This window comes from Bufo bufo, chromosome 6, assembly GCF_905171765.1.
Source record: "Bufo bufo chromosome 6, aBufBuf1.1, whole genome shotgun sequence".
Lineage (NCBI taxonomy): Eukaryota > Metazoa > Chordata > Amphibia > Anura > Bufonidae > Bufo > Bufo bufo.
The window spans coordinates 275,971,300-275,998,776 of NC_053394.1; the positions used below are offsets into that span (position 1 = coordinate 275,971,300).

Sequence of the window (27,477 nt, forward strand, 5' to 3'; positions counted from 1 at the left end):
TGATGCGCTTGAGGGTCTTCTTGTCCTCTGGAGTTCCACACTGTAATGCAGTATGTGATAACAGATTCTATGGTGCACCTATAAAAATTGACTAGCAGCTGTTTTGGGAATTGTGCGTTCTTCAGTCTCCTCAGAGGCTTTATTTTCTGAAGGCCTTTTTGGTAATTTCTGTTGTGTTTTTTATCCATGACAGGTCCTGACTAATATGAACTCCCAAGAATCTGAAACTTTGAACTATCTCCACGTTTCCACCATTAATGCTAATGGGATGGTGTCCAATTCGTATCTTCTTCCTAAAATCCAGAATTAGCTCCTTTGTTTTCTTGGTATTGAGTATGAGGTTGTTGTTGTTCTTACTCCATCTCTCTAGGTTCTCAACCTCTTTCCTATAGGCTGTTTCATCATTGTTGGAGATTAGGCCTATCACGGTCGTGTCATCTGCAAATTTTATAATGGTATTGGTATTGTGAATAGGTTTACAGTCATTTGTGAAGAGGGAGTAAAGGAGAGGGCTCAACACACAGCCTTGCGGTACCCCAGTGTTTAGTGTTAAGGATGAAGAAAAGTGCTTGCCCATGCGTACGATTTGTGGTCTTTTTGTAAGAAAATCCAGTATCCAGTTGCACAGGTGTGAGCTGAGACCCAAGTTGTTCAGTTTCGTTACCAACTTGTTGGGAGGGATGGTGTTAAAGGCGGAGCTGTAATCAATGAACAGCATCCGCACATAGCTGTCTCTCTGCTCCAGGTGTGAAGGGTAAGTGAGACAGCATCCTCAGTTGACCTATGTGCTCTGTAAGCAAACTGGTATTGGTCCATGGAGGTGCAGATCTTGCTATTCATGTGCCTGAGGACAAGTTGTTCAAAGCACTTCATAGCAATAGGAGTGAGAGCCACCGGGCGATAATCACTTAAGGTCTTCACGCCTGCCTGTTTTGGAATTGGGACAATTGTGGAGGACTTCAGGCAAGTGGGGACAATGGCCTGCTCTAGTGAGCTGTTAAACATACTGGTAAATAGGGATCGACCGATATTGATTTTTTAGGACCGATACCGATAATCTGTGAACTTTCAGGCCGATAGCCGATAATTTATACCGATATTCTGTTTTTTGTTTTTTTTTAGAAAAAAAAAATCCTACACAAATCTGCTGTTAAATTAACATGTTTATTGTTAACATTTAGATTTTTTTGTAAATCTTTCTTTTTTATTGGTGATATGAGTCAAATACAACAAATTGTACCACTTCTTTTTCTTTTTTTTTTAAATATCAGTCAAAAGGTAACAACTAACAAGAAAGAACAACAATGTTCAAATGTGGACATCACCTGATTCACCTCCCACCACCACAGGTTGACATGTTTCAAACTGTAGCGTTCTTAGGCTACTTTCACACTTGTGGCAGAGAAATCCGGTAGGCAGTTCCGTCGCCAGTTTTTTTGGCCGGAGATAAAACCGTAGCATGCTGCGGTTTTATCTCTGTCCTGATCAGTCAAAAAGACTGAACTGAAGAGTCAAGACATCCTGATGCATCCTGAACGGATTGCTCTCAATTCAGAATGCATTAGGATAAAACTGATCAGTTCTTTTGTGGTATAGAGCCCCTTTGATGGAACTCTATGCCGGAAAAGAAAAACGAAAAAGTGTGAAAGTACCCTTAGCTGTAACCTCCTGGACATTCGAAACATGTCAACCTGTTTTGGTGGGAGGTGATGTCCACAAGATGAAACCTGTGATATGAAATTAAAAATAAATACAATGCAAGTGCAACGGTAAATTTATCCAGTGCTGGAATTTATCCTTTCACATTTATGTGCCGAGAGCCCGCCTTGGTACACAATGAGAGAATATTTAGAATTTCTTCAATACTTCCAGTTGAGAAGGAGTACATTGTAGTGCAGAAAGCACAACTTTTCTGCATGTTCTCCTGTTAAACGGCTTCTGTTCCTTTCACACTTCACTAAAAAGAGGAGGGTGGAGAGCAAAGGTATCTTCTGGCATAAGAAGCAAGGGTTTTAAAGCGTGCCTCATTTTCTTTCCACCACTCAAGTGGATTGTCCTTTCTATTGATCACTGGTTCTTTCAAATAGAGATGAAGCTCATCATCAAGGCAGACTTTTGGTATAGTTAGAGAATCCTCTACATGAGGCCCCAATAAAACGCTGAACATGGCATCAATTTGGCCATGTTTAAGCCTTTTTTCCATGTGTTTCCTTTTTGGGAATTTGTATGTTTCTGTGGCATCATCATCCTGCTCTTCCAGACTAGTAGTACTAGTAGTAGGCTCTTCCAGACTAGTAACATCAGGCTCTTCCAGATGTGACCTTTCTAGAACCTGCACCTCCTTTTGCATATCTTCTGTCAGCCATTCTTTTGCCTTGCTCAATACATTATCAGAAGAGAAAGCATGATGTTTGAATCGAGGATCTAAAAGACATGCCAACACTACGTTTATATTCTCTTCATACTTCAAAAAACATTTGTTGAGGCTTTCCTTCATGACCTCCCTAAGCGTTTTAATGCCTCGTGTAGTGGGCCCTTCATTCTCTTGAAGAAGCATCTTCAGCACTCTCACACATGGAATGACGGATGACACACTTGAGTCGTTATGGCTAACCTCTAGGGTCACTTCCTCTATTGGCAGGAGGGTCTGAATCAGATTTGCTACAATCTCCCACTGATCAGCATTAGGGCAAGAATATCCTCCATGTTCACCAGCGTAGATGCTAAGAGCTCGCTTTTGTTCCAGCATTCTTTGTAGCATATGGAGTGTGGAGTTCCACCGTGTTGGAACAGCCTGAATCAGGCTGTTGTGGGGCAGGCCAAGGTCTGACTGAATGCACCTCAGTCGGTGCTTGGCAATGAATGAATGGTGGAAATGACTTGCGCACTTCTTTAGCATGGCAATTATGTCGATCACAGCTCTCTGGCTTGACAGACCATCATTTACTACAAGTTGCAGGGTGTGTGCCATGCAGCTGAGATCTGACACTTCAACAAGCTTCATTCCTTTCACCATGTTTGCTCCACTGTCTCGAAGCACAAGCAGCACTCGATCTTTGGTTATCCCCCAGTCATCAAGCATGCCTAGAAACATTTCTTTAATGTACTCGCCAGTGTGGGATCCTTGCATCACCTTTGTGTTCAACACCAACTGCCTTTTTGTCCATCCATTATCAATGAAGTGACACGTAAGAGTCATTAGTGATTCTGTTGATCCAGACCAGCAGTCAGTAGTGAATGAAAGTGAATTGCCAGCGTCCTCTGGTTGTAACATTGTTTTCACTTTTTGAACCACCTTGTGGTGAATCTTTGGCAGCATTTCCGTTCTGTAAAACTTTTCATTTTTCAGTGTGTACCTTGGCTCAACTATGGACATCAAGCGCTTAAAGCCAGAGTCAGACACCATTGTAAATGGCTGGTTATCCGTAACCATCATCTCTGTGATTGCTCTGTCCAGAAGTTGGGATCTTTCATCGGAATTTTGCCACTTTGTGTGTTTCTGAAATAAGTCTTTTATTTTTGGCTGGAGTAAATCTGGTGTTTGAGATGATTCCCTTTCTTTTTCTGCGTCATTAAATAATTCAACATGATTAATTCTTAGATGGGTCCAAAGATTTGATGTATTCTTTGTTTTTGCAGTTGCAGATCCCATGCTCACATTGATTTTGCATGTGTTGCACATTGCCCGTCCTGGGGTGGGTTGACTAAAATAGTCCCAGACTATACTTTTATTTTTTCTTTGTGCATCCACCTGCATTGAAAGAAGAGGGTAACATGACTACTAGTGCTATTAGCCTTTTAGGAACAGTACAGATTAAGGAACAGTGCGCAAGAAATATGTGGAATTGAGGGGGGAGTAAAATATATATACACTCACCTAAAGAATTATTAGGAACACCATACTAATACGGTGTTGGACTCCCTTTTGCCTTCAGAACTGCCTTAATTCAACGTGGCATTGATTCAACAAGGTGCTGATAGCATTCTTTAGAAATGTTGGCCCATATTGATAGGATAGCATCTTGCAGTTGATGGAGATTTGAGGGATGCACATCCAGGGCACGAAGCTCCCGTTCCACCACATCCCAAGGATGCTCTATTGGGTTGAGATCTGGTGACTGTGGGGGCCATTTTAGTACAGTGAACTCATTGTCATGTTCAAGAAACCAATTTGAAATGATTCGAGCTTTGTGACATGGTGCATTATCCTGCTGGAAGTAGCCATCAGAGGATGGATACATGTTCTTATTCTGTTTACGCCAAATTCGGACTACCATTTGAATTTCTCTACAGAAATCGAGACTCATCACTCAGACCAGGCAACATTTTTCCAGTCTTCAACAGTCCAATTTTGGTGAGCTCGTGCAAATTGTAGCCTCTTTTTCCTATTTGTAGTGGAGATGAGTGGTACCCGGTGGGGTCTTCTGCTGTTGTAGCCCATCCGCCTCAAGGTTGTGCGTGTTGTGGCTTCACAAATGCTTTGCTGCATACCTCGGTTGTAACGAATGGTTATTTCAGTCAATTTTGCTCTTCTATCAGCTTGAATCAGTCGGCCCATTCTCCTCTGACCTCTAGCATCGACAAGGCATTTTTGCCCACAGGACTGCCGCATACTGGATGTTTTTCCCTTTTTTTTACACCATTCTTTGTAAACCCTAGAAATGGTTGTGCGTGAAAAACCCAGTAACTGAGCAGATTGTGAAATACTCAGACCGGCCCGTCTGGCACCAACAACCATGCCACGCTCAAAATTGCTTAAATCACCTTTCTTTCCCATTCTGACATTCAGTTTGGAGTTCAGGAGATTGTATTGACCAGGAGCACCCCCCTAAATGCATTGAAGCAACTGCCATGTGATTGGTTGACTAGATAATTGCATTAATGAGAAATAGAACAGGTGTTCCTAATAATTCTTTAGGTGAATGTAAACCTCATATAACACATATACAGTGTGTTATATGTATTATATATACCTCATACTACATCATACACACATTACAATACAATTACATACTATATAATGTGGCACTGTGTATGATGTAGCACGGTCGAGGTATAGAATACATGATATAACACACTGTATAATAGTATATGAGCCTGAGGTATATAAGGTGATTCAGATTGTAGGTAACAAACTATGACGGCGCACGTATTTATTTTACCATAGCAGAACTGTATAGAGTCTAGACTAGACTGTAATGGTGGCAGCCGCAGGCACTCTGGTTCTCGCCTCTGCCCAACACTGTGACCGCCTCCAATGACGTCAGCGTCTGCTATGGAGTTCCGTTCGGCGCGTTGCAGGCAGACACGCCCACAAGCGTAGTCTCTCTTGTACTCCCGTGATAGTTGGCACTGGCAGCCGAAAGACATGGCCGGACTCAGACTTCGGGCGGGCACATGCGGCGGGCGGCGTAAGCATTATCGGTAGTATCGGCAGTTTAGATGCCGATACCGATAACTTGCAAAAACATGAATATCGGCTGATAATATCGGCCAAACCCATAATCGGTCGATCCATACTGGTAAACACTGTTTTCAGCTGTTTAGCACAGTTTTTAGGACTTTTCCAGGAACTTCATCAGGGCCAGCTGCTTTGTGGGGATTAATGTGGTTTAAGGCCCATTCTACCTCATGTGCTCTCAGCATCAGGGAACATGATGGAGCCTCTTGCTGGGCTAATTTGATGATAGGCAGCTCATTGTCTTTGTCAAATTGTGCAAAAAAATGATTTAGGTCACGGGTGTCAAACACAAGGCCCGCGGGCCGAATCCGGCCCGCCAGACCTCGTCAGGGCAGCGATTGAGATGCCTGCCTGTGCTGCGGTAGGGGAGGGAGAGGCGTGTCCCTTTCCCTTCCTCTGATAGGCTGCCGGCCTAGTGCCTGCAGCCTATCAGAGGCCGGCGCAGGCGGCGCGATGACGTCATCGCGCTGCCTGAGCCATACAGCGTGGGACACAGGCCAGAAGAGGCCTGCATCACATCGCTGCCAAGGAGGTAAGTATGTGTTTTGTTTTTTTTAAATTATTTTTATTATGTACGATACTTTTACTGGCGGGGGCTGTTATTACTGGCAAAGGGGGGGCTGTTATTACTGGCAAAGGGGGGGCTGTTATTACTGGCAAAGGGGGGGCTGTTTGTTATTTACTGGCAAAGGGGGGGCTGTTTGTTATTACTGGCAAAGGGGGGGCTGTTTGTTATTACTGGCAAAGGGGGGGCTGTTTGTTATTACTGGCAAAGGGGGGGCTGTTTGTTATTACTGGCAAAGGGGGGACTGTTTGTTATTACTGGCAAAGGGGGGGGATGTTTGTAATTACTGGCAAAGGGGGGGCTGTTTGTTATTACTGGCAAAGGGGGGGCTGTTATTACTGGCGGGGGCTGTTATTACTGGCAAAGGGGGGGCTGTTTGTTATTACTGGCAAAGGGGGGGCTGTTATTACTGGCAAAGGGGGGGCTGTTATTACTGGCAAAGGGGGGGCTGTTATTACTGGCAAAGAGGGGGCTGTTATTACTGGCAAAGGGGGGGCTATTATTACTGGCGGGGGCTGTTATTACTGGCGGGGGCTGTTATTACTGGAGGGGGCTGTTATTACTGGCAAAAGGGGCTGTTATTACTGGCAAAGGGGGGGCTGTTATTACTGGCAAAGGGGGGGCTGTTATTACTGGCAAAGGGGGGGCTGTTATTACTGGCAAAGGGGGCTGTTATTACTGGCGGGGGCTGTTATTACTGGCACAGAGGGGCTGTTATTACTGACACAGAGGGGCTGTTATTACTGACACAGAGGGGCTGTTATTACTGGGGGCTGTTATTACTGGCACAGAGGGGCTTTTATTACTGGGGGCTGTTATTACTGGCACAGAGGGGCTGTTATTACTGGGGGCTGTTATTACTGACACAGAGGGGCTCTTATTACTGGGGGCTGTTATTACTGGCACAGAGGGGCTGTTATTACTGGGGGCTGTTATTACTGGCACAGAGGGGCTGTTATTACTGGCACAGAGGGGCTGTTATTACTGGGGGCTGTTATTACTGGCACAGAGGGGCTGTTATTACTGGGGGCTGTTATTACTGGCACAGAGGGGCTCTTATTACTGGGGGCTGTTATTACTGACACAGAGGGGCTGTTATTACTGGGGGCTGTTATTACTGACACAGAGGGGCTCTTATTACTGGGGGCTGTTATTACTGGCACAGAGGGGCTCTTATTACTGGGGGCTGTTATTACTGGCACAGAGGGGCTGTTATTACTGGGGGCTGTTATTACTGGCACAGAGGGGCTGTTATTACTGGGGGCTGTTATTACTGACACAGAGGGGCTGTTATTACTGGGGGCTGTTATTACTGGCAAAGGGGGGCTGTTATTACTGGCAAAGGGGGCTGTTATTACTGGCGGGGGCTGTTATTACTGGCACAGAGGGGCTGTTATTACTGACACAGAGGGGCTCTTATTACTGGGGGCTGTTATTACTGGCACAGAGGGGCTGTTATTACTGGGGGCTGTTATTACTGGCACAGAGGGGCTGTTATTACTGGGGGCTGTTATTACTGACACAGAGGGGCTCTTATTACTGGGGGCTGTTATTACTGGCACAGAGGGGCTGTTATTACTGGGGGCTGTTATTACTGGCACAGAGGGGCTGTTATTACTGGCACAGAGGGGCTGTTATTACTGGGGGCTGTTATTACTGGCACAGAGGGGCTGTTATTACTGGGGGCTGTTATTACTGGCACAGAGGGGCTGTTATTACTGGGGGCTGTTATTACTGACACAGAGGGGCTGTTATTACTGGGGGCTGTTATTACTGACACAGAGGGGCTCTTATTACTGGGGGCTGTTATTACTGGCACAGAGGGGCTCTTATTACTGGGGGCTGTTATTACTGGCACAGAGGGGCTGTTATTACTGGGGGCTGTTATTACTGGGGGCTGTTATTACTGACACAGAGGGGCTGTTATTACTGGCAAAGGGGGCTGTTATTACTGGCACAGAGGGGCTGTTATTACTGACACAGAGGGGCTCTTATTACTGGGGGCTGTTATTACTGGCACAGAGGGGCTGTTATTACTAGGGGCTGTTATTACTGGCACAGAGGGGCTGTTATTACTGGGGGCTGCTATTACTGACACAGAGGGGCTCTTATTACTGGGGGCTGTTATTACTGGCACAGAGGGGCTGTTATTACTGGGGGCTGTTATTACTGACACAGAGGGGCTCTTATTACTGGGGGCTGTTATTACTGGCACAGAGGGGCTCTTATTACTGGGTGCTGTTATTACTGGCACAGAGGGGCTGTTATTACTGGGGGCTGTTATTACTGACACAGAGGGGCTGTTATTACTGGGGGCTGTTATTACTGGGGGCTGCTATTACTGGCACAGGGGGGCTGCTATTACTGGCATAGGGGGCTATTATTACTGGCATAGGGGGCTATTATTACTGGCAGGGGGGGGCTGTTAATACTGGCACATGATTGGGGGCACTATAGGGGCATCTACTGAGGCCACAAAGAAGGGGTATTTTATATGGGCTCTCTGTACAGTACAATTTTATACTGGGACACGTGGGTACTATGGGGAAGGGGGGAGAGGAGTACTATGGGGTCATCTACGGGGGACACTAAGAAGGGGTATTTTATACTTGCAAATTATGGGGGACACTGAGGGCATCTACTGGAGCATTTTATACTGGCACATTATGGGGGCACTATGAGGACATTAGCTCAAATGGGGGCATTACAAGGGGGTATTTTTTGCACTGTCACATTATAAGGAGAATTATTACTACTGGGGGGGGCATTATGGTGGGCTTTATTACTCCCCCATGGTATGACCCCCTAGTAGCAGCACCAGCCTCTCTGCTCTGCTATCCCTCTGCACCTTCTCCAAATACTTATTATGAAATCTTTCTCATTAGGATAAAACACCTCATCAGCTCCACCGAGCCCCCGGCCAAAGTGTGGAAGTGGCGTCCGAGATCCCCAAGGGCCAAGCCAAGTAACTGTAAGTTTTCCGGCCCTTTGAGGGTGACCAAACTGCTGATGCGGCCCCCGATGAATTTGAGTTTGACACCCCTGATTTAGGTCATCAAGAGAGAAAGAATTTCCAGTGTTGATAGAACAGGTGTTGCTCTTATAATTCGTAATGGACTTGACACCCTGCCACGTGCGTCGGGAATTAGAGCTTGTAAAATGATGTTGTATTTTTGTTTTGTAGCAGTGCTTTGCCTCCTTAATGCCCCTCTTCAGATTGGACCTGGCTGTTTTGTACTCCTCTGGTTCTCCCTTTCGGAAAGCAATGTCACGTGCCTTCAAAAGGTTTTGGACATTTCTGTTTATCCATGGTTTCCTATTTGGGAAGGTCCGAATGATTTTGGTATCAGTGACATTGTCCATGCAAAATTTAATATAGGATAGGACAGAGGAGGCATATATGTTTAAGTCTGTGTGGTTTTCCTTTGTAGCTGCCTGTTTAAACAAATCCCAATCTGTGTCCTCAAAACAATCCTGTAGTCTCATTGTGGCTCCTTCAGGCCAAACTCTGTATGCAAAGTAGGCTTAATCCTGGTGTATGCTGGAGCTAAAAAACAAAGAAATGTGATCCGACCTGTCCAGATGGGGGGCAGGTGATGCTGTATAAGCATTTTCTATGTTGCAATAAACACGGTCCAATGTATTTCTCCCCCTAGTTGGGAATTTAACAAACTGGTAAAATTTGGGGAGCACAGTTTTGAGATTGGCTTGGTTAAAATCACCCGCTAAAATGAACACTCCATCTGGATGGATATTTTGCAGACTGTTCGTAATATCATGCAATTTGAACAGTGCCATCTTAACATTAGCTTGTGGAGGAATATAAACTACGGTGAGATACACGACTGTTATTTTCCCTCGGAAAGTAGAACGGTCTGCATTTAAGTGTCATAAATTCTAAATCAGCAGAGCAATATTGTTCAGCAATGACTGTGGAGGTGCACCAAGCCTTATTGACATAAATACACACTCCACCTTCCTTATTCTTACCGGACTCAGCGGTTCGATCCATTCGGTAGAACACTCTGATCCTAATTTTTGTTGGGACAAGGTGACAAAAAAATTGCAAATTTTTAAATATTTTAATAGTTCGCACTTTTTCGGGCGTGGCAATATTTTATTGTTTATATATTTTATATGTAAAATTGGGCAAGGGAGTGATTTAAACTTAATATTTTGGTGTTTGTTTTTTTAACTTTTTTATTTTTATTTTTAACTTTTTTTAATACCCATTTACCCCCTTAGGGGCTAGAACCTGGGATCTTTCATCCCTTGTCCTATTCACCCTGATAGATCTCTATCAGGGTGAATAGGACCTCACACTGTCCCTGCTGCTCTGTGCTTTGTGCACACAGCAGCAGGGAGCTGACTATGGCAGCCAGAGCTTCAATAGTGTCCTGGCTGCCATGGTAACCGATCGGAGCCCCAGGATTACACTGCTGGGGCTCCGATTGGAACTGCCACTGCCACCAATGATAATACTTGGGGGATGGGGGGTTGGGGGCGCACTGCACCACCAATGATTATAATACTTAGGGGGGGGGGTTGGGGGCGCACTGCACCACCAATGACCAATGATTATAATACTTTGGGGGGGGGGGGGTTGGGGCGCCACCAATGATTCTAATTTATAATACAGGGGTTGGGGGGGGTGCGGTGAACTGCATCACCAATGAATATCGTTTATGCTTAATACAAACGCAGGCTGCGGGTGCCGGTCATAGAGGCTGGGTGCCAGGTATGGGCTATGTCCGGCACCCGCAGCCTGTGTTTGTATTAAGCATAAACAATATTCATTGGTGGCGCAGTGGCCATAGCCCCTCCCCTCCTCCTCCCTGCTATCAGCCCATTGGTGGCAGCGGCAGCAGCAGTACAGGGTGGAGGGACTGCCTCCTTCTCCCCTGTGTTGTTGAGAACATGGCACGCGCTGAGAGCAGCGCGTGCCATGTCAGTTTGTGAAAGCGGCAGAGCAGCGGCGGGTCTAGGCGCAAATGGCGACAAGATTGTCGCCATTTAGCATTTCTAGGTTGCATTTGCGACCCTTTTGGTCACCATCTGGAGCCCTGCATATGGCTGCTTGGGTATTCTGCAGTTTTTCTACTCGTGAGCCAATTTGCTTCACATCTTCTTTTATGTCCTGTAAGTCTCTCTCGAGAGGGCTTTGGCCAGAGCTGGGCTCTCCATGGGGCTGCCAGGAAGCGCGGTGACGTCACCGACACTGATGGGCGGGCTTTAGCGCTGCCCTAGACAGTAAAACAGCTAGGACAGTGATAAAGCACGCCCATCAGAGGCGGTGACGTCACCGAACACACTATGTGATTGTAAACACTGTGTTATTGTAAACTAAAGAGATGAGATGCTCCGATGCTAAAATCAGGGCGGCTGCCTGGGTGAAAATATGGGTAGCTCTGAACCCGGACAACCCCTTTAACTGTTCACGTGCTGCTGTGGTGAAAGTGTATCGTAAGTGGATAAATGGCACCACAATAAGCATCGTGGAAACTGCAAAGCACCATGCTCCATTAATGTGAGCGGCAAATGTCGGCTATGAAGGTGCACAGGGGTGGACCAACCTGCTACAATGGAACAGCTCACGGCCAAAATAAACAATTCAGTGAACCTGTCACGGATGGTGTACAGGAAACAAGACAATAATATAAACAATGACTCACTGGATCCACAACTAAGGAACAAAAGGGGAGACCCCTGCAAGAGACCTGCCGCTCTCCCTTATTGCTCAGCCTATGCGACCACCCCAAAGGTGGATGGGCGCATATCCACGTACCTCGACTATCTTACACCTGAAGACCCTACAATAGTGAGGGGACACGACCACCGGCTCCCTACACAGACACGGAGGGAGTCAGGGTCACCTGGATCCAGAAAACAGAAAATCATAAATACATAAACAGAACTTATCTTGCAGACGACTGGGGACTGTGGACTGGGAACAAGGAACAGCATGCACACACACTCCAGGAAGTTGTATAAGCCGCACACTACTGCATTCTGGGGAGGAACTTAAAGGGCAGTAATCAGTCCAACAGCATGACAGCTGAGATAGACTAACGAGATGAGAAACTAAACCAAAACAAAGAAATTCAAGGAGGAGGATCTGAAAGGCTCCTGTCAGAGCTTCTCAACTGTCTGGCTGTGACAGTACCCCTCCCTCTACGAGTGGACTCCGGACACTCAGAGCCCACCTTCTCAGGATGGGACCTATGGAAAGCCCTGATGAGACGAGAGGCCTTAATGTCCGTCACTGGGACCCACATCCTCTCCTCAGGACCATAACTCTCCCAATGAACGAGGTACTGGAGGGAACCGCGGACAAGACGAGAATCCACAATCCTAGAGACCTGAAATTCAAGATTTCCATCAACCACAATCGGAGGAGGAGGCAAAGGCGAGGGCACAATAGGTTGAACATAAGGTTTCAATAAGGACTTATGAAAAACATTATGGATCTTCCAAGTCTGAGGAAGATCAAGACGGTAGGCAACAGGATTGATGACAGACAGGATCTTGTAAGGCCCAATAAACCTAGGACCCAACTTCCAGGAGGGAACCTTCAATCTGATATTCTTGGTAGACAACCACACCAGATCACCAACATTCAGGTCCGGACCAGGCACACGTCTCTTATCTGCCACACGCTTATATCTCTCACTCATGCTCTTTAGATTATCCTGAATCTTTTGCCAAATAGATGACAAAGACGAGGAGAATCTGTCCTCATCAGGTAAACCAGAAGACCCCTCTCCCGAGAAAGTCCCAAACTGCGGATGAAATCCATATGCACCAAAAAATGGTGACTTATCAGAGGACTCCTGACGGCGGTTATTTAAAGCAAACTCAGCAAGGGACAAAAAAGAACACCAATCCTCCTGATTCTCCGCCACAAAACAGCGCAGATATGTCTCCAGATTCTGATTGACGCGCTCTGTCTGGCCATTCGACTGCGGGTGGAAAGCAGAAGAGAATGACAACCGAACCCCCAAGCGAGAACAGAAAGCCTTCCAGAATCTGGAAACAAACTGCGTGCCCCTATCAGAGACTATGTCTGAAGGAATACCATGCAATTTGACAATGTGGTCAATAAATGCCTGCGCCAGCGTCTTAGCATTGGGCAAACCAGGAAAAGGGATGAAATGCACCATTTTGCTAAAACGGTCCACCACCACCAGAATCACAGTCTTCCCCGAGGAACGAGGCAAGTCCGTTATGAAGTCCATGGACAGATGTGTCCAAGGACGGGAAGGAATGGGTAAGGGAAGGAGAGGACCTGATGGCCGTGAATGAGGGACTTTGGCACGAGCGCAAGTCTCGCAAGCTGCCACAAAACCCTCAACCGACTTACGAAGCGCAGGCCACCAGAATCTCCGAGCGATGAGATCCAGTGTGGCTCTTGCCCCCGGGTGCCCAGCAAGGACCGTATCGTGGTGTTCCTTAAAAATCTTGTGTCTCAAAGCGAGAGGCACAAACAACCTCCCAGGAGGACAAAGATCAGGAGCCTCTGACTGGGCTGCCTGCACCTCTGCCTCCAATTCAGGAAAAAGAGCAGAGACCACCACACCTTCAGCCAAAATGGGACCCGGGTCTTCAAAATTCCCACCTCCCGGAAAACAACGTGACAGGGCATCTGCCTTCACATTCTTAACCCCAGGGCGGAACGTGACAACAAAATTAAACCTTGAAAAGAACAAAGACCATCTGGCCTGTCTCGGGTTCAGACGCTTGGCTGACTCCAAGTAGGCCAGATTTTTATGGTCAGTAAACACGGTAATAGGGTGTCTGGCTCCCTCTAGCCAATGGCGCCATTCTTCAAAAGCCAACTTGATGGCCAACAATTCCCTATCTCCCACATCATAATTTCTCTCTGCGGAGGAGAGTTTCTTTGAGAAAAATGCACACGGTTGCCATTTGGCAGGAGAGGAACCCTGAGACAAGACCGCACCCACCCCTACCTCAGAAGCATCAACCTCAACTATGAAGGGTAACGAAATATCAGGTTGTACCAGGATGGGAGCGGAAGCAAAACTCTCCTTGATATTAGAAAAGGCCTTACGTGCCTCTACCGACCAGGAAGAAAAATCTACCCCCTTTCTGGTCATATCAGTGAGTGGTTTAACAACAGAGGAATAATTCAAAATAAATTTCCTGTAATAATTGGCAAAGCCCAAAAAACGCATCAGCGCCTTCTGATTCTCAGGAAGCTCCCACTCAAGCACAGCGCGGACCTTCTCGGGGTCCATGCGAAAACCAGAAGCGGAGAGAAGAAACCCCAGAAATTGAATTTCTGGAACCGCAAACACACATTTTTCCAGTTTTGCGTATAATTTATTCTCCCGCAGGATGAGCAAGACCTGACGTAAATGTTCCTTATGAGTCTTGAAATCAGGAGAAAAAATCAAAATGTCATCCAAATACACTAATACAAATTTTCCCATTAAATGATAAAAAATGCTGTTCACGAAATGCTGAAAAACGGCTGGGGCATTCATCAAACCAAAAGGCATAACCAAATTCTCAAAATGGCCCTCAGGGGTATTGAAAGCCGTCTTCCATTCGTCTCCTTCTCTGACCCTGACCAGGTTGTATGCCCCTCTTAGGTCTAATTTGGAAAAGACTTTAGCCCCAACAACCTGGTTAAACAGGTCCGGGATCAGAGGGAGCGGATAAGGGTCACGAATAGTGATACTGTTCAGCTCCCTGAAATCCAGACAAGGTCTTAAAGAACCATCTTTTTTCTTAACAAAGAAAAAAACAGCGGCAACAGGTGACTTCGAGGGTCGTATGTGTCCTTTTCTCAGACTCTCAGAGATATAAGCACGCATAGCGACCCTCTCAGGTTGGGAAAGATTGTATAAACGAGATTTAGGCAGCTTGGCGCCTGGGATGAGATTAATAGGGCAATCGTACTCCCTGTGCGGGGGCAAATCCTGAACTCCACTCTCAGAGAAGACATCCGAAAATTCAGAGAGGAAAGGTGGTACAGTCTTAGTAGAAACCTCAGAAACAGATGTCATGAGGCAATTCTCTCTGCAAAAGTCACTCCAACCATTTATTTGCCTCGCTTGCCAATCAATGGTGGGGTTATGTTTAGTGAGCCAGGGTAGCCCCAACACTAGAGGAGTAGGCAAACCGCTAAGGACGAAACATGACACATCCTCAACATGAGCATCACTGACAATTAAACGGATATTGTGAACTATGCCCTTTAATGATTTCTAAGAAAGTGGAGCGGAATCAATAGCAAAAACAGGAATATCCTTTCCCAAAGTGCATACCTGGAAACCATGAGTTATTGCAAATTGATTATCAATGAGATTGACAGCTGCTCCACTATCCACAAAAATCTCACAAAAAATGCTTTTGCTCTCTAGCGCCACCCTAGCAGGCAGGACAAAACGGGAACTACAAGCAAACGGAAAACCTTCAATTTCCGCCTCAACCCTGCCAATAGTAACAGACGGAACATTTTTAAAAGATTTTTTCCTTTTAGTTTCTTTAGTACTCCCAGAAAACTGCCTGAATCTCCTAGAGGGACAAACATTTGCCAAATGATTTATACCTCCACAACAAAAACAAACCCTCCCATGCGGGCTGAATCTTCTATCGTCAGAGGCAATCAACCCCAGCTGCATGGGCTCCTGCTCAGAAGGGGCTGACAGCGACTGAGACCCCTGCGCACAGAAAGAGACCGCTGCACTGTCCCGGGACTGAGTATGACAGGAAGGAGAGATCTCTCCTCTCTCTCTAAGACGCCTGTCAATACGAACGGCCTGAGACATAGCAGAATCCAAGGAGGTAGGTCTCTCATGAAAGGCAAATGCATCTTTCAATCTCTCTGAAAGACCATGGCAAAATTGACTTCGGAGTGCAGCATCATTCCAACCAGTATCAGCTGCCCATCTCCGAAATTCTGAGCAGTATATCTCTGCGGATTGTTTACCCTGGCATAACAGACGTAGTCTAGACTCAGCCAGAGCAATACGATCCGGATCATCATATATCTGACCCAGGGCTAAAAAGAATTCATCCACTGAACGGAGGGGCCGTGCCCCCTCCGGCAGCGAAAAGGCCCAGGATTGAGCGTTACCCCTGAGCAGCGATATAATGATCCCCACCCTCCGATTTTCATCACCAGAGGAATATGGAAGAAGGCGAAAATGGAGTTTGCAAGCCTCTCTAAAACGCACAAAATACTCACTACCCCCGGAGAACGTATCCGGGAGCGAGATCTTAGGCTCAGAACAAACTCCATGAACGCAAGCTGAACCGGTCACTTGAAACTGAGAAATAGTCTTACGGAGATCAGCTACCTCCAATGAAAGACCCTGGAAGCGCTCAGCCAAAAGTGAAACCGGATCCATGCTTGAGACGGTTTTGGCGGCTTATAATGTCACGGATGGTGTACAGGAAACAAGACAATAATATAAACAATGACTCACTGGATCCACAACTAAGGAACAAAAGGGGAGACCCCTGCAAGAGACCTGCCGCTCTCCCTTATTGCTCAGCCTATGCGACCACCCCAAAGGTGGATGGGCGCATATCCACGTACCTCGACTATCTTACACCTGAAGACCCTATAATAGTGAGGGGACACGACCACCGGCTCCCTACACAGACACGGAGGGAGTCAGGGTCACCTGGATCCAGAAAACAGAAAATCATAAATACATAAACAGAACTTATCTTGCAGACGACTGGGGACTGGGAACAAGGAACAGCATGCACACACACTCCAGGAAGTTGTATAAGCCGCACACTACTGCATTCTGGGGAGGAACTTAAAGGGCAGTAATCAGTCCAACAGCATGACAGCTGAGATAGACTAACGAGATGAGAAACTAAACCAAAACAAAGAAATTCAAGGAGGAGGATCTGAAAGGCTCCTGTCAGAGCTTCTCAACTGTCTGGCTGTGACAGAACCCTACTGTGTATGGAGCTCTGAAGCAGACGGATGGTCACTGCACCTCTGCTAAGAAAGTAGACAGTATCAGAATTGGATCTCAGCTGATTGGCAAAGGGTTGCCTTTTCCAACGAGTCATGTTTTCTGATTCTTTGAGCAGATGGATGTTGGCGTGTCAGCCAAAAAACATCAGAGAATAGACACCCTGCAGCCATTGCTGGAAGAACACAAGCTGGTGGTGGCAGTTTTATGGTCTGGGGAATGCTTTCATGGTATTATTCTTTGGGCCCACTCATCCATGAGGAAGGCACTCTCAACTGACTTGGGTATGAAATGAATCCTTCCTTGCAGATAGATCCATACCATACATGCTGATTGTCTTCCCTTGGGTGGATGAGATCTTCCAGTGAGAAATATCCGACATTGGTTGGAAGGGCATGACCAAGACTTCCAAGTGCTACCCTTGCCCCCTAAGTCCCCAGACTTGAAAACACTTTAACATCTGTGGGACCACCTTGATCTTTGCGTGCGTTCTATGGATCCCCCCCCTCATGCACCCTTCAGCAGCTGTGGGATGCACTGCAGTCAGCATGGCTCCAGATACCTGTGACAACCTACCAGGACCTTATTGAGTCACTCCCAGCCCCTCTAGCTGCTGTCTGTACTGCACACGGCAGTTACCCTGGATGATAGCTGGTGGTCATAATAATGTGACTCCACTGTGTAGCATGGCACTCACCATAAAAGTGGTATCTTTATTGAATAATCTTCATAAAAACATAACATAATTCATGGGCTTCCGTGTGGAAGAAGCGTCTTGTAGATTTGAGAGCAGGAGCTCTATGAAGCCAAGGAATCGTGTTATGCTGGTTTTAGGATTATTGAACAAAAGGATCAAATTAAGATACTGGAGAGGATTTATCATCTCCCTGCACTATTTTTGTGGCATAAAAAAAGTCGCAAACATCGTGTTTGAGACTTTTTAAACACCACTTGTGATATCTTGTGATATCTTCTTTTGTGCCTGTTTTCAGAGGCAAATGAAGACAAATCTGTGGCATCTCTGAGGTGCAGTAGATTTTATTCTGGTGTACAGCCTGCTGGGTGATGCGCCTAATAGATCACGAGGCCTGCGCCTCTTTATAACTTAGGCGCTATGTTCTTCTGAATTATTTATTTGAATGTATTTCACTAAAGTTCTTAATGAACTATAAAATAAACAATAAACTAGTTACATCGAACATTAATTAATCATTGCTAAGGCCTCTTTCACACTTGCGTTGTTGGGATCCGGCATGCACTTCCGTTGCCGGAGGTGCCTGCCGGATCCGGAAAAACGCAAGTGTACTGAAAGCATTTGAAGACGGAACCGTCTTCCAAATGCTTTCAGTGTTACTATGGCACCCAGGACGCTATTAAAGTCCTGGTTGCCATAGTAGGAGCGGGGAGCGGGGGAGCGGTATACTTACAGTCCGTGCGGCTCCCGGGGCGCTCCAGAATGACGTCAGAGCGCCCCATGCGCATGGATGACGTGATCACATGGATCACGTGATCCATGCGCTTGGGGCGCCCTGACGTCACTCTGGAGCACCCGGGGAGCCGCACGGACGGTAAGTACACTGCTCCCCCGCTCCCCACTACACTTACCATGGCTGTCAGGACTTTAGCGTCCCGGCAGCCATGGTAACCACTCTGAAAAAGCTAAATGTCGGCTCCGGCAATGCGCCGAAACGACGTTTAGCTTAAGGCCGGATCCGGATCAATGCCTTCCAATGGGCATTAATTCCGGATCCGGCCTTGCGGCAAGTGTTCCGGATTTTTGGCCGGAGCAAAAAGCGCAGCATGCTGCGGTATTTTCTCCGGCCAACAAACGTTCCGTACCGGAACTGAAGACATCCTGATGCATCCTGAACGGATTACTCTCCATTCAGAATGCATTAGGATAATCCTGATCAGGATTCTTCCGGCATAGAGCCCCGACAACGGAACTCTATGCCGGAAGACAATAACGCAGGTGTGAAAGAGCCCTAAGAATATTGGCTGGTGTTAGGAAATTTAGTGAAATAAATTAAAATGAAATTAAAATAAAATGATCAAAAGAGACATGATCTTTACTTCAACTGAATAAAGATACTGGGTAGAATTATCAAAACTGGTGTAAAGGAAAACTGGTTTAGTTGCCCATAGCAACCAATGAGATTCCACCTTCCATTTTTCAGAGCTCCTTGGTTGCTTTACACCAAACCTCCCAAACCATTTTTATGCCATACCGTTATACTAAGGGGAGAATTTATCACTCTCATACATCACTTCTTCAGCTTAAAATACCATTGCACCTAAATCCATGTAGAAGTGGCGTTTGTACACCACTTTGCCACTTCATCTTCTTCACCATTTCTTCTTGGCCTCGGCACATTTAACCTCTTTATTCCGGTTTTCTGGCGTAAGTGATGACTGAAATCTGTACCACTTATGAGCTGGCATAGATTTCGATCTAGAGCAAGGAGTGCTAGAGGATGCGCTTCATTTATGAGGAGTGAGCCTTGTCATAAGTTAAAGGGAATCTATCACCCCAATTTTGGACCATTATCTACAGTAATACATGAGTAGTACTGTAGATACGGAGTCCAGATGACATTTTTTTCCCCACTGCCCCCTATTCGCCTGCTGTCAGCGCTTAGAGCTGCATTGAAATGCATTGTCAGTGCTGCTGTGCATGCACACATAAGTCCTTTCCATTATATTAGAACCGCATGTCAGTCCTGACTGTGTATTTCAGTGCAGCTCTGAGCGCTGACAGTGGGAGGAACTGGGGGCAGTAGGAAAATAAAAAATAGTGGTCTGGACTCCTTATACTTACTACTCATGTATTACTGTAGATAATGGCCTAAAATCAGCGTGACAGATTCCCATTAAGCACATTCTCCACCAGCACAGGGGGAATATCAAGACTGTGTACAAACGGTCATTAGAGTTGTAGATTTCCTATAAATGAGATGGGAATATCCACAATAAATGTCTGATTAATAGGGTCTGAACTCTAGAATCCACCCTAATCTTTATCTGATATGCCATCATTTTATATTTATTGTTCAAGGATTTCACCCTTCCAAATCGCCTATTTAGTGTACATTCTCGAGGTCAAATTCGTTTTAGTGAAACTCGCAGCAAAACTACTGTAGTTTGACTGTATTCTGAAATTGCGGTCTTATAGTACTGCTGGGTCAGAACAGCAAAAAGTGAAATTAGTAATATTCACCTCGGCAGCTCCCGCTCTCTGACTCTTCATGGGTCTCCCGCCGGTCTTTGCTTCCTGGTTCCTTTTGACACACAGGAAATGTCTGCTCAGTCATCGCTAGATAAGGTGGATCACCGCTGGGGCCAGTAATTGGCTGAGTGGTCACATTTTTGAGAGGAACCAGGAAGTAGAGAATATTAGGGGACCTGGGAAGTGGCGTAAGAAAAGCAGCAGGAAATTGGTGAGTATGACATCATTATATATTTTTTTCCATCGTCCGGACAACCCCCGTTATGGTGGCCTTAAATGCACTTTAGACGGCTGTGGGCAGGGTGCTTGTTTGGCTGACAGCTACGGTATTGCTCTTGTCTTCATCACACATTTCTTGATCTGCTGATTAAGGCCATCTTTAGGCTGGATTCACACATGCAGGCCTGGATTTACTAATATGCCTGCACCAAACATCTGTCTAAAAACGGTCGCAATTTGGTGCATCTAGGGTTTCTACACCTTTTTCTGACTTGTTTGAGGGGTGGGGATTCACAGGAAATAGGCAGGACTATTGGGTACCACAATTGGGCCACAAATCTGTCTCAAAGTAAGCCAACAAATATAAATAGGAGTTTTAGAATTTTGCTGGATTTTATTGTTTATTGTAATCTCAGTTTTGCCCTTGTTATTTTTAGGTATTTCCCCGCTGTAGTGAGAGTTAGATGCAGAAAATGCTTAGCGCCGCTGTTAGGCACACAGCCCGTTCTGTCAGGACTTGCTCCTCCTACGTTAAACAAGCACGGTATGTCAGCTTGCATTTTTATTTTTGCTTTTTATGTTTATTTTTATTTTTTTATGTTATCTTATTAGTCGCACTTTATGTTTCTTGTATTTGCTGTTTTATGCAACTAAAATGGGTAAAGCTTAAAGAGGTATTCCCATGTGGGACATTTATGTCATGTCCACAGGATGGGTGCTGGTCTCATTCTCTTTAAAAGCACATCAGAAATTAGCCAAATCTGCCCACTCTGCTATTTTCCTAGGTGCTATTGAAGTGCATGGAGAGAACTGTACATGTGTGCCCACGTTTACATTCCCAGCCAGGCGTGATAGGGCCTTGTTCACTTTAATTCCTATCCCTTTATGATCCACACCGGATTTTAAAACTGCATCAGAAACCTGAACAAAACCTGATCACATATCTGAACATGTAAATATACCCTAAGGACCCCCACAATCTGATATTGATGACCTATTCTGAGGATAGGTCATCAATATTAAAAGCCCGGAGAACCCCGCAGACCAACTAAACTGAGTGGTTCTCAATAGTTTAATTAGGGTCTGCTGCAGCCTGTGTAGCTGCATGGTACTCAACTGCAGTACATGCTGTGTGGTCACACCCTAAGGCCCCTTTCACACGGGCGAGAATTCTGTGCGGGTGCAATGCGTGAGGGGAACGCATTGCACCCGCACTGAATCCAGACCCATTCACTCCAATAGGGCTGTGCACATGAGCAGTGATTTTCACGCATCACTTCTGCGTTGTGTGAAAATCGCAGCATGCTCTATATTGTGCTTTTTTCCCACGCAGGCCCCATAGAAGTGAATGGGGCTGCATGGAAATCGCAAGCATCCGCAAGCAAGTGCGAATGCAGTGCGATTTTCACGCATGGTTGCTAGGTGACAATCGGGATGGGGACCCGATCTTTATTATTTTCCCTTATAACATGGTTATAAGGGAAAATAATAGCATTCTTAATACAGAATGCTAAGTAAATTAGGGATGGAGGGATTATTTTTTTAAAAATAAATTAAACTCGCAGCCCGACTCGTCTTCTTTCTTCTTCTTTGAGGACCTGGGAGGAAAAGGACCTTTAGTGATGTCACTGCACTCATCACATGGTCCATCACCATGGTGATGGACCATGTGATGAGCGCAGTGACATCACCAAAGGTCCTTTTCCTCCCAGGTCATGCTAAAACTGCAATCCAAGTCACTTTCCGCACAGAAAAAAAATCTGCAAAGTGTACATGAGTTATTGTAATCTCATACAGTTTCTGTTACTGTATTATTCTGCCGTTTTTTCTGCGTTGAAATCTGCACGGAAAATGTGCACATATTCTGCAACATGTAAAGGTAGCCTTAGGGTGCTTTTACACTTTTTTGTGTTGTTTTTCTGCACTTTTGTGTTCTTTGCTGTGTTTTTTGGTGCATTTCTTTTACACAGAACATACAAGCATTTTCTTTGCTCCTAGCATTTTTGTTAATGTGTTTTTTTTTGCCTTTCTTGCTTCTTATAAAAAATGCAACATGCTGTAGCTTTTGCCGTTTCAGCATTATAGGGGAGAAATGTCAAAGAAAATGCTAGTGGTAAGACACACTATGGGTCATTTATTATAACTATACACCATTTTTCTGGCATAGTAAGGCTACTTTCACACTTGCGTTCGGAGCGGATCCGTCTGGTGTCTGCACAGACGGATCCGCTCCTATAATGCAAACGATGGGATCCGTTCAGAACGGATCCGTCTGCATTATCTTTCAGAAAAAATTCTAAGTGTGAAAGTTAGTCAGACGGATCCGTCCAGACTTTGCATTGAAAGTCAATGGGGGACGGATCCGTTTGAAATTGCACCATATTGTGTCAACTTCAAACGGATCCGTCCCCATTGACTTACATTGTAAGTCTGGACGGATCCGTTTTGCTTCGCACGGCCAGGCGGACACCCGAACGCTGCAAGCTGCGTTCAGGGGTCCGCCTGCTGAGCGAAACGGAGGTCAAACGGTGCCAGACTGAGGCATTCTGAGCGGATCCGCATCCAGAATGCATTGGGGCCATACGGATCCGTTCGGGGCCGCTTGTGAGAGCCTTCAAACAGAGCTCACAAGCGGAACCCCGAACGCTAGTGTGAAAGTAGCCTAAAGGACCAAAATTTAGGGCAATTGCTAGTTTGTGACAAAATGTGTGGGGTTTTCCAACACACCGCTTTTACAAGAAGTGGGCAGGGTGTTGCCAGGAGGAGGCAGGACATAACTGGGACCTCTGTGGCCCAACTCATTTAACAATATGCGTGCAACAAAACTGGTGCCCGTTGGAGTAGATTTCTGTTCAAGTGCATGGACAGCAGAAGATACAACGGGAGGTGCGGTCGGATCTACTTTTTAGGATTTTTAGTAAGGCTGGTGTGCGCAACACCTGTCTTTAGTAAATGACCTGACCTGTGTACAAATCCCCCTCAAAAAAAACCCTGGTGAAAAAAGGCAAAGCCAAATTGATGTGTGTAAGGACCCTAATGGAGTAAAAGAATGAAAGCAGCTTGGATATCTGGGTCACTACAGCTGTGTTTGGCTATTCTTTGCAATTCTCTGGTATTTTAGAACTTAATTACAGAGTTTAACGGAGCAGCAGAAAATGACAGTATATAGATGACAACCTCACTGTCCTTCCTGTTGTCAGCTGGGCTTCGGCCTGACGATATAATGTTAATTGTTGGTCTAAGGGTGCTGCCACATGTCAGGTTTCTTGATGCAGTTTTCGAAGTCCAAATTAGGTTTGCATAGGAGAAAACCTATTAAAAGGGTTTTCCAAGATTTTTATACTGATGGCCTATCTTCTGGATAGGTCATCAGTCTCTGTTTGGGTCCGACACCCAGGACCCCCGCCAATCAGCTGTTTTGAGAAGGCACCGACGCTCCTATGAGCGCCGCTGCCTTCTTGCGGCTTACCAAGCACAGCGGCATACATTGTGTAACGGCTGTGCTTGGTATCGCAGCTCAGCACCATTCACTTGAATGGGGCTGAGCTGCTCCTAGGCTATGTGATCAAGGAACGTGACATCACTGGCCTAGGAAGAACATAGAGAAGGCCGAGGTGCTCATAGGAGAGCCACTGCCTTCTCAAACATCTGGTCGGCAGGGGTCCCGGGTGTCGGACCCCCACCGATCAGATACTGATGATCTATCCAGAGGATAGGTCAGTTAAAAAGTCTTGGAAAACCCCTGTAAGGGCAGATACTACTTCTCTTCTTTTTTAAATCCATTCCTGGTTTTGGCTTCAACAACTGCATCAAAAAGCCTGAACGTGTGGCAGCACCCTAAAACTGACATGTAATACATACAATGCAAATTGAAGAAGGTGGGATAGAACAAAACATTTGCCCACTGTGAAAGTCCACTGCTTATTAAGAAATATTCCTTAAAGGCCTTCTGCTATTTCTCAGCATGTCCAAGTATTTGAGCACATTTTTTGATGAAGGGTGTAACCTTGTGCCTTGCCTGTTGCCTTCAAGTGGAAAGTAAATTCAGGAGTCGCTTGGGTGAGTGCAGTGGTTTTTGGCAGGGTGTGTAGAAGTCTTATTTTTGGTATGTTGAGGCTCCTGGTCTGTCTGATGTAATAGGTTTGTGGTATGTGGAGAACAATCAAAGGAATATTTCAAAATGACAAGGTTTGTTTGCATAGGAGCAAGTAATTGCCCCTGATTTTTGCACTGTTCCAAGTCCATTTTTCTTGTTTCAGTAAAGTGCAGAATACCTGTCACCTCTCCAGACGAGTATGTTTTAGTAACCCCATGCAATAACAATTCTGGAGCATCTATTCTTATGAGTTTACGATGTGCCATTCCTATATTATTCCTGCTAGAAATTATGAATGAAATACTAGAAGTTTGCTATAAAGTTCCAGATGGGTGTTACTAGTTGGGGGGGGGGGAGGGGGGGGGGGGGTGTCCCTGCACAGTCTGACACTAACTAATCAGTGCTGCCAGTGTCAGACTGCACGGACTAACCTACGAAAACAGGTAATGCTTTTTCTTTTAGAAAATGTTGCTCAGAATGAGCAAGATTTTAAATGAATGAAAGTTATACTGAATCTTTTCACACAAAACGATATATCATTCTGCTCAGCTCCTCTGCTCTATAACATGCTGCCTGCAGATTAATTTGCATTTTCATGGTGACAGGCTCACTTTCAAAGGGTTATCCCTTTTTTTAATATAGGTTTTAAATTTAATCCAGCCCATAATTATAAACCTTTTTTAGCATTTACACTTATTAACAATGCTTCTATCCCTTGATATTTCCAGAATAATGTTAGTACACCTGCTGTTTCTATAGAATAGTGTTTCTGTGTACACCACAGTAAATGCACCGAGCTGGAGACACATGCTCAGTCTTTCCTCTCTGTCTGCTCCCTCAGATTTAGGCCTCATGCACACGACCGTTGTGTGCACCCGTGGCCGTTGTTCCGGTTTCCGTGATTTTCTGCAGACCCATTGAATTTCAATGGGTCAGTTGAAAACTCGGAAAATGCACCGTTTGTCATCCGCCTCCGTGATCCGTGTATCCTGTCCGTCAAATAAATAGGACCTGTCCTATTTTTTTGACGGACAACGGTTCACGGACCCATTCAAGTCAATGGGTCCGTAAAAAAACACGGATGCACACAGGATTGGCATCCGTGATCCGTGTCCGTAGGCTACTTTCATACAGACGGATCCGAAGATCCGTCTGCATAAAAGTTCCCATAGTGATGGGGAGGCTTCTAGTTAGAATATACTACGAACTGTGTACATGACTGCCCCCTGCTGCCTGGCAGCACCCGATCTCTCACAGGGGGCTGTGATCCGCACAATTAACCCCTCAGGTGCCGCACCTGAAGGGGTTAATTGTGCGTATCATAGCCCCCTGTAAGAGATCAGGGGCTGCCAGGCAGCAGGGGGCAGACCCCCCCCTCCCTCCCCAGTTTTAATTTCATTGGTGGCCAGTGCGGCCCCCCCCTCCCTCTATTGTATTAATATCATTGGTGGCCAGTGCGGCCCCCCCTCCCTTTATTGTATTATCATTGGTAGCCAGTGTCCGGCCCCCCCCCTCCCTCCCTCTATTGTATTATCATTGGTGGCCAGTGCGGGGGCCGGGGGGGGGGGGCGCACACTGGCCACCAATGATAATACAATAGAGGGAGGGAGGGGGGGCCGGGGTGCACACTGACCACCAATGATAATACAATAGAGGGAGGGAGGGGGGGGGGGTCGCACACTGGCCACCAATGATATTTAAACTGGGGAGGGAGGGGGGTCTGCCCCCTGCTGCCTGGCAGCCCCTGATCTCTTACAGGGGGCTATGATACGCACAATTAACCCCTTCAGGTGCGGCACCTGAGGGGTTAATTGTGCTGATCACAGCCCCCTGTAAGAGATCGGGTGCTGCCAGGCAGCAGGGGGAAGTCATGTACACAGTTCGTAGTATATTCTAACTTGAAGCGTCCCCATCACCATGGGAACGCCTCTGTGTTAGAATATACTGTCGGATATGAGTTTTCACGATGTAACTCAAATCCGATGGTATATTCTAACAGAGGCGTTCCCATGGTGATGGGGATGCTTCAAGTTAAAATATACCATCGGATTGGAGAAAACTCTGATCCGATGGTTTAATAGGGACTCCTGACTTTACATTGAAAGTCAATGGGGTACGGATCCGTTTGCAATTGCACCATATTGTGTCAACGTCAAACGGATCCGTCCCCATTGACTTGCAGTGTAAATCAGGACGGATCCGTTTGGCTCCGCACGGCCAGGCGGACACCAAAACAACTTTTTTTTCATGTCCGTGGATCCTCGAAAAATCAAGGAAGACCCACGGACGAAAAAACGGTCACGGACCAACAGAACCCCGTTTTGCGGACCGTGAAAAAATACTGTCGTGTGCATGAGGCCATATGGAGGGTTCCTGGTGTGATGAGAGCCGGCTTCTTCTGAAGCTGTAGTGTCTTCTCTGCTTCTCAGAGGAGATCCTGAGCAAGTGATAAGAGTGAAGCAGCATTAGTACAATTGTACTTGCTCAGACTCTCCTTTAAGAAGCAGAGAAGATGCTACAGCTTCAGAAGAAGCCGACTCTCCACACCAGGGGTCCCTCCACATACTTCGAGTTGCAGAGAGAGGAGTAAGACTGAGCAGGTTTGTCCTCCTCAGCACATTTACTGAGGTGAACACAGAAATGCTGTTCAATAGAAACAGCAGGTGGCGCTACACTAACATTACTTTGGGAATAACTAGAGGTCTTTAAAGATGGCGTCCTCTCTGGAGTAGAGCAGGCGCCATAGATGCAGTGAGCCTGATGTTTCAGACAGCAGGCACCTGAGGCTAATGTCTGTGATCAGCGTTATCGCGTCTGAAAAACTGGGAGCACTGCGCTCCTGTTCTGGAAAGGCTCCCCACACAGCGATGGAGTGTAGGTGTCACGAACCAGTGGGTGTGAACCCACTGTGCCACTGACTGGCTATACTCTGGAGGGGCGTGTCTAAGC

General features: G+C 46.1%; 2 protein-coding genes across 2 annotated transcripts in view; one reads left to right on the top strand and one right to left on the bottom strand.

Annotated features, from left to right (window-relative positions):
• NUDT13 (nudix hydrolase 13) overlaps positions 1-27,477 on the top strand; it is a 69,877-nt gene that overhangs the window by 20,761 nt on the left and 21,639 nt on the right. The window contains exon 2 of the mRNA XM_040437938.1: positions 20,870-20,976. Coding sequence (XP_040293872.1) covers positions 20,897-20,976 — 80 coding nt within the window. The 5' untranslated portion in view covers positions 20,870-20,896. The remainder of the gene's footprint in view (positions 1-20,869; positions 20,977-27,477) is intronic.
• On the bottom strand, positions 1,958-3,805 carry LOC121005654 (zinc finger BED domain-containing protein 4-like). Its single transcript, XM_040438427.1, has one exon. The coding sequence runs from the start codon at positions 3,755-3,757 to the stop codon at positions 1,958-1,960; it is 1,800 nt and encodes a 599-aa protein (XP_040294361.1). The 5' UTR covers positions 3,758-3,805.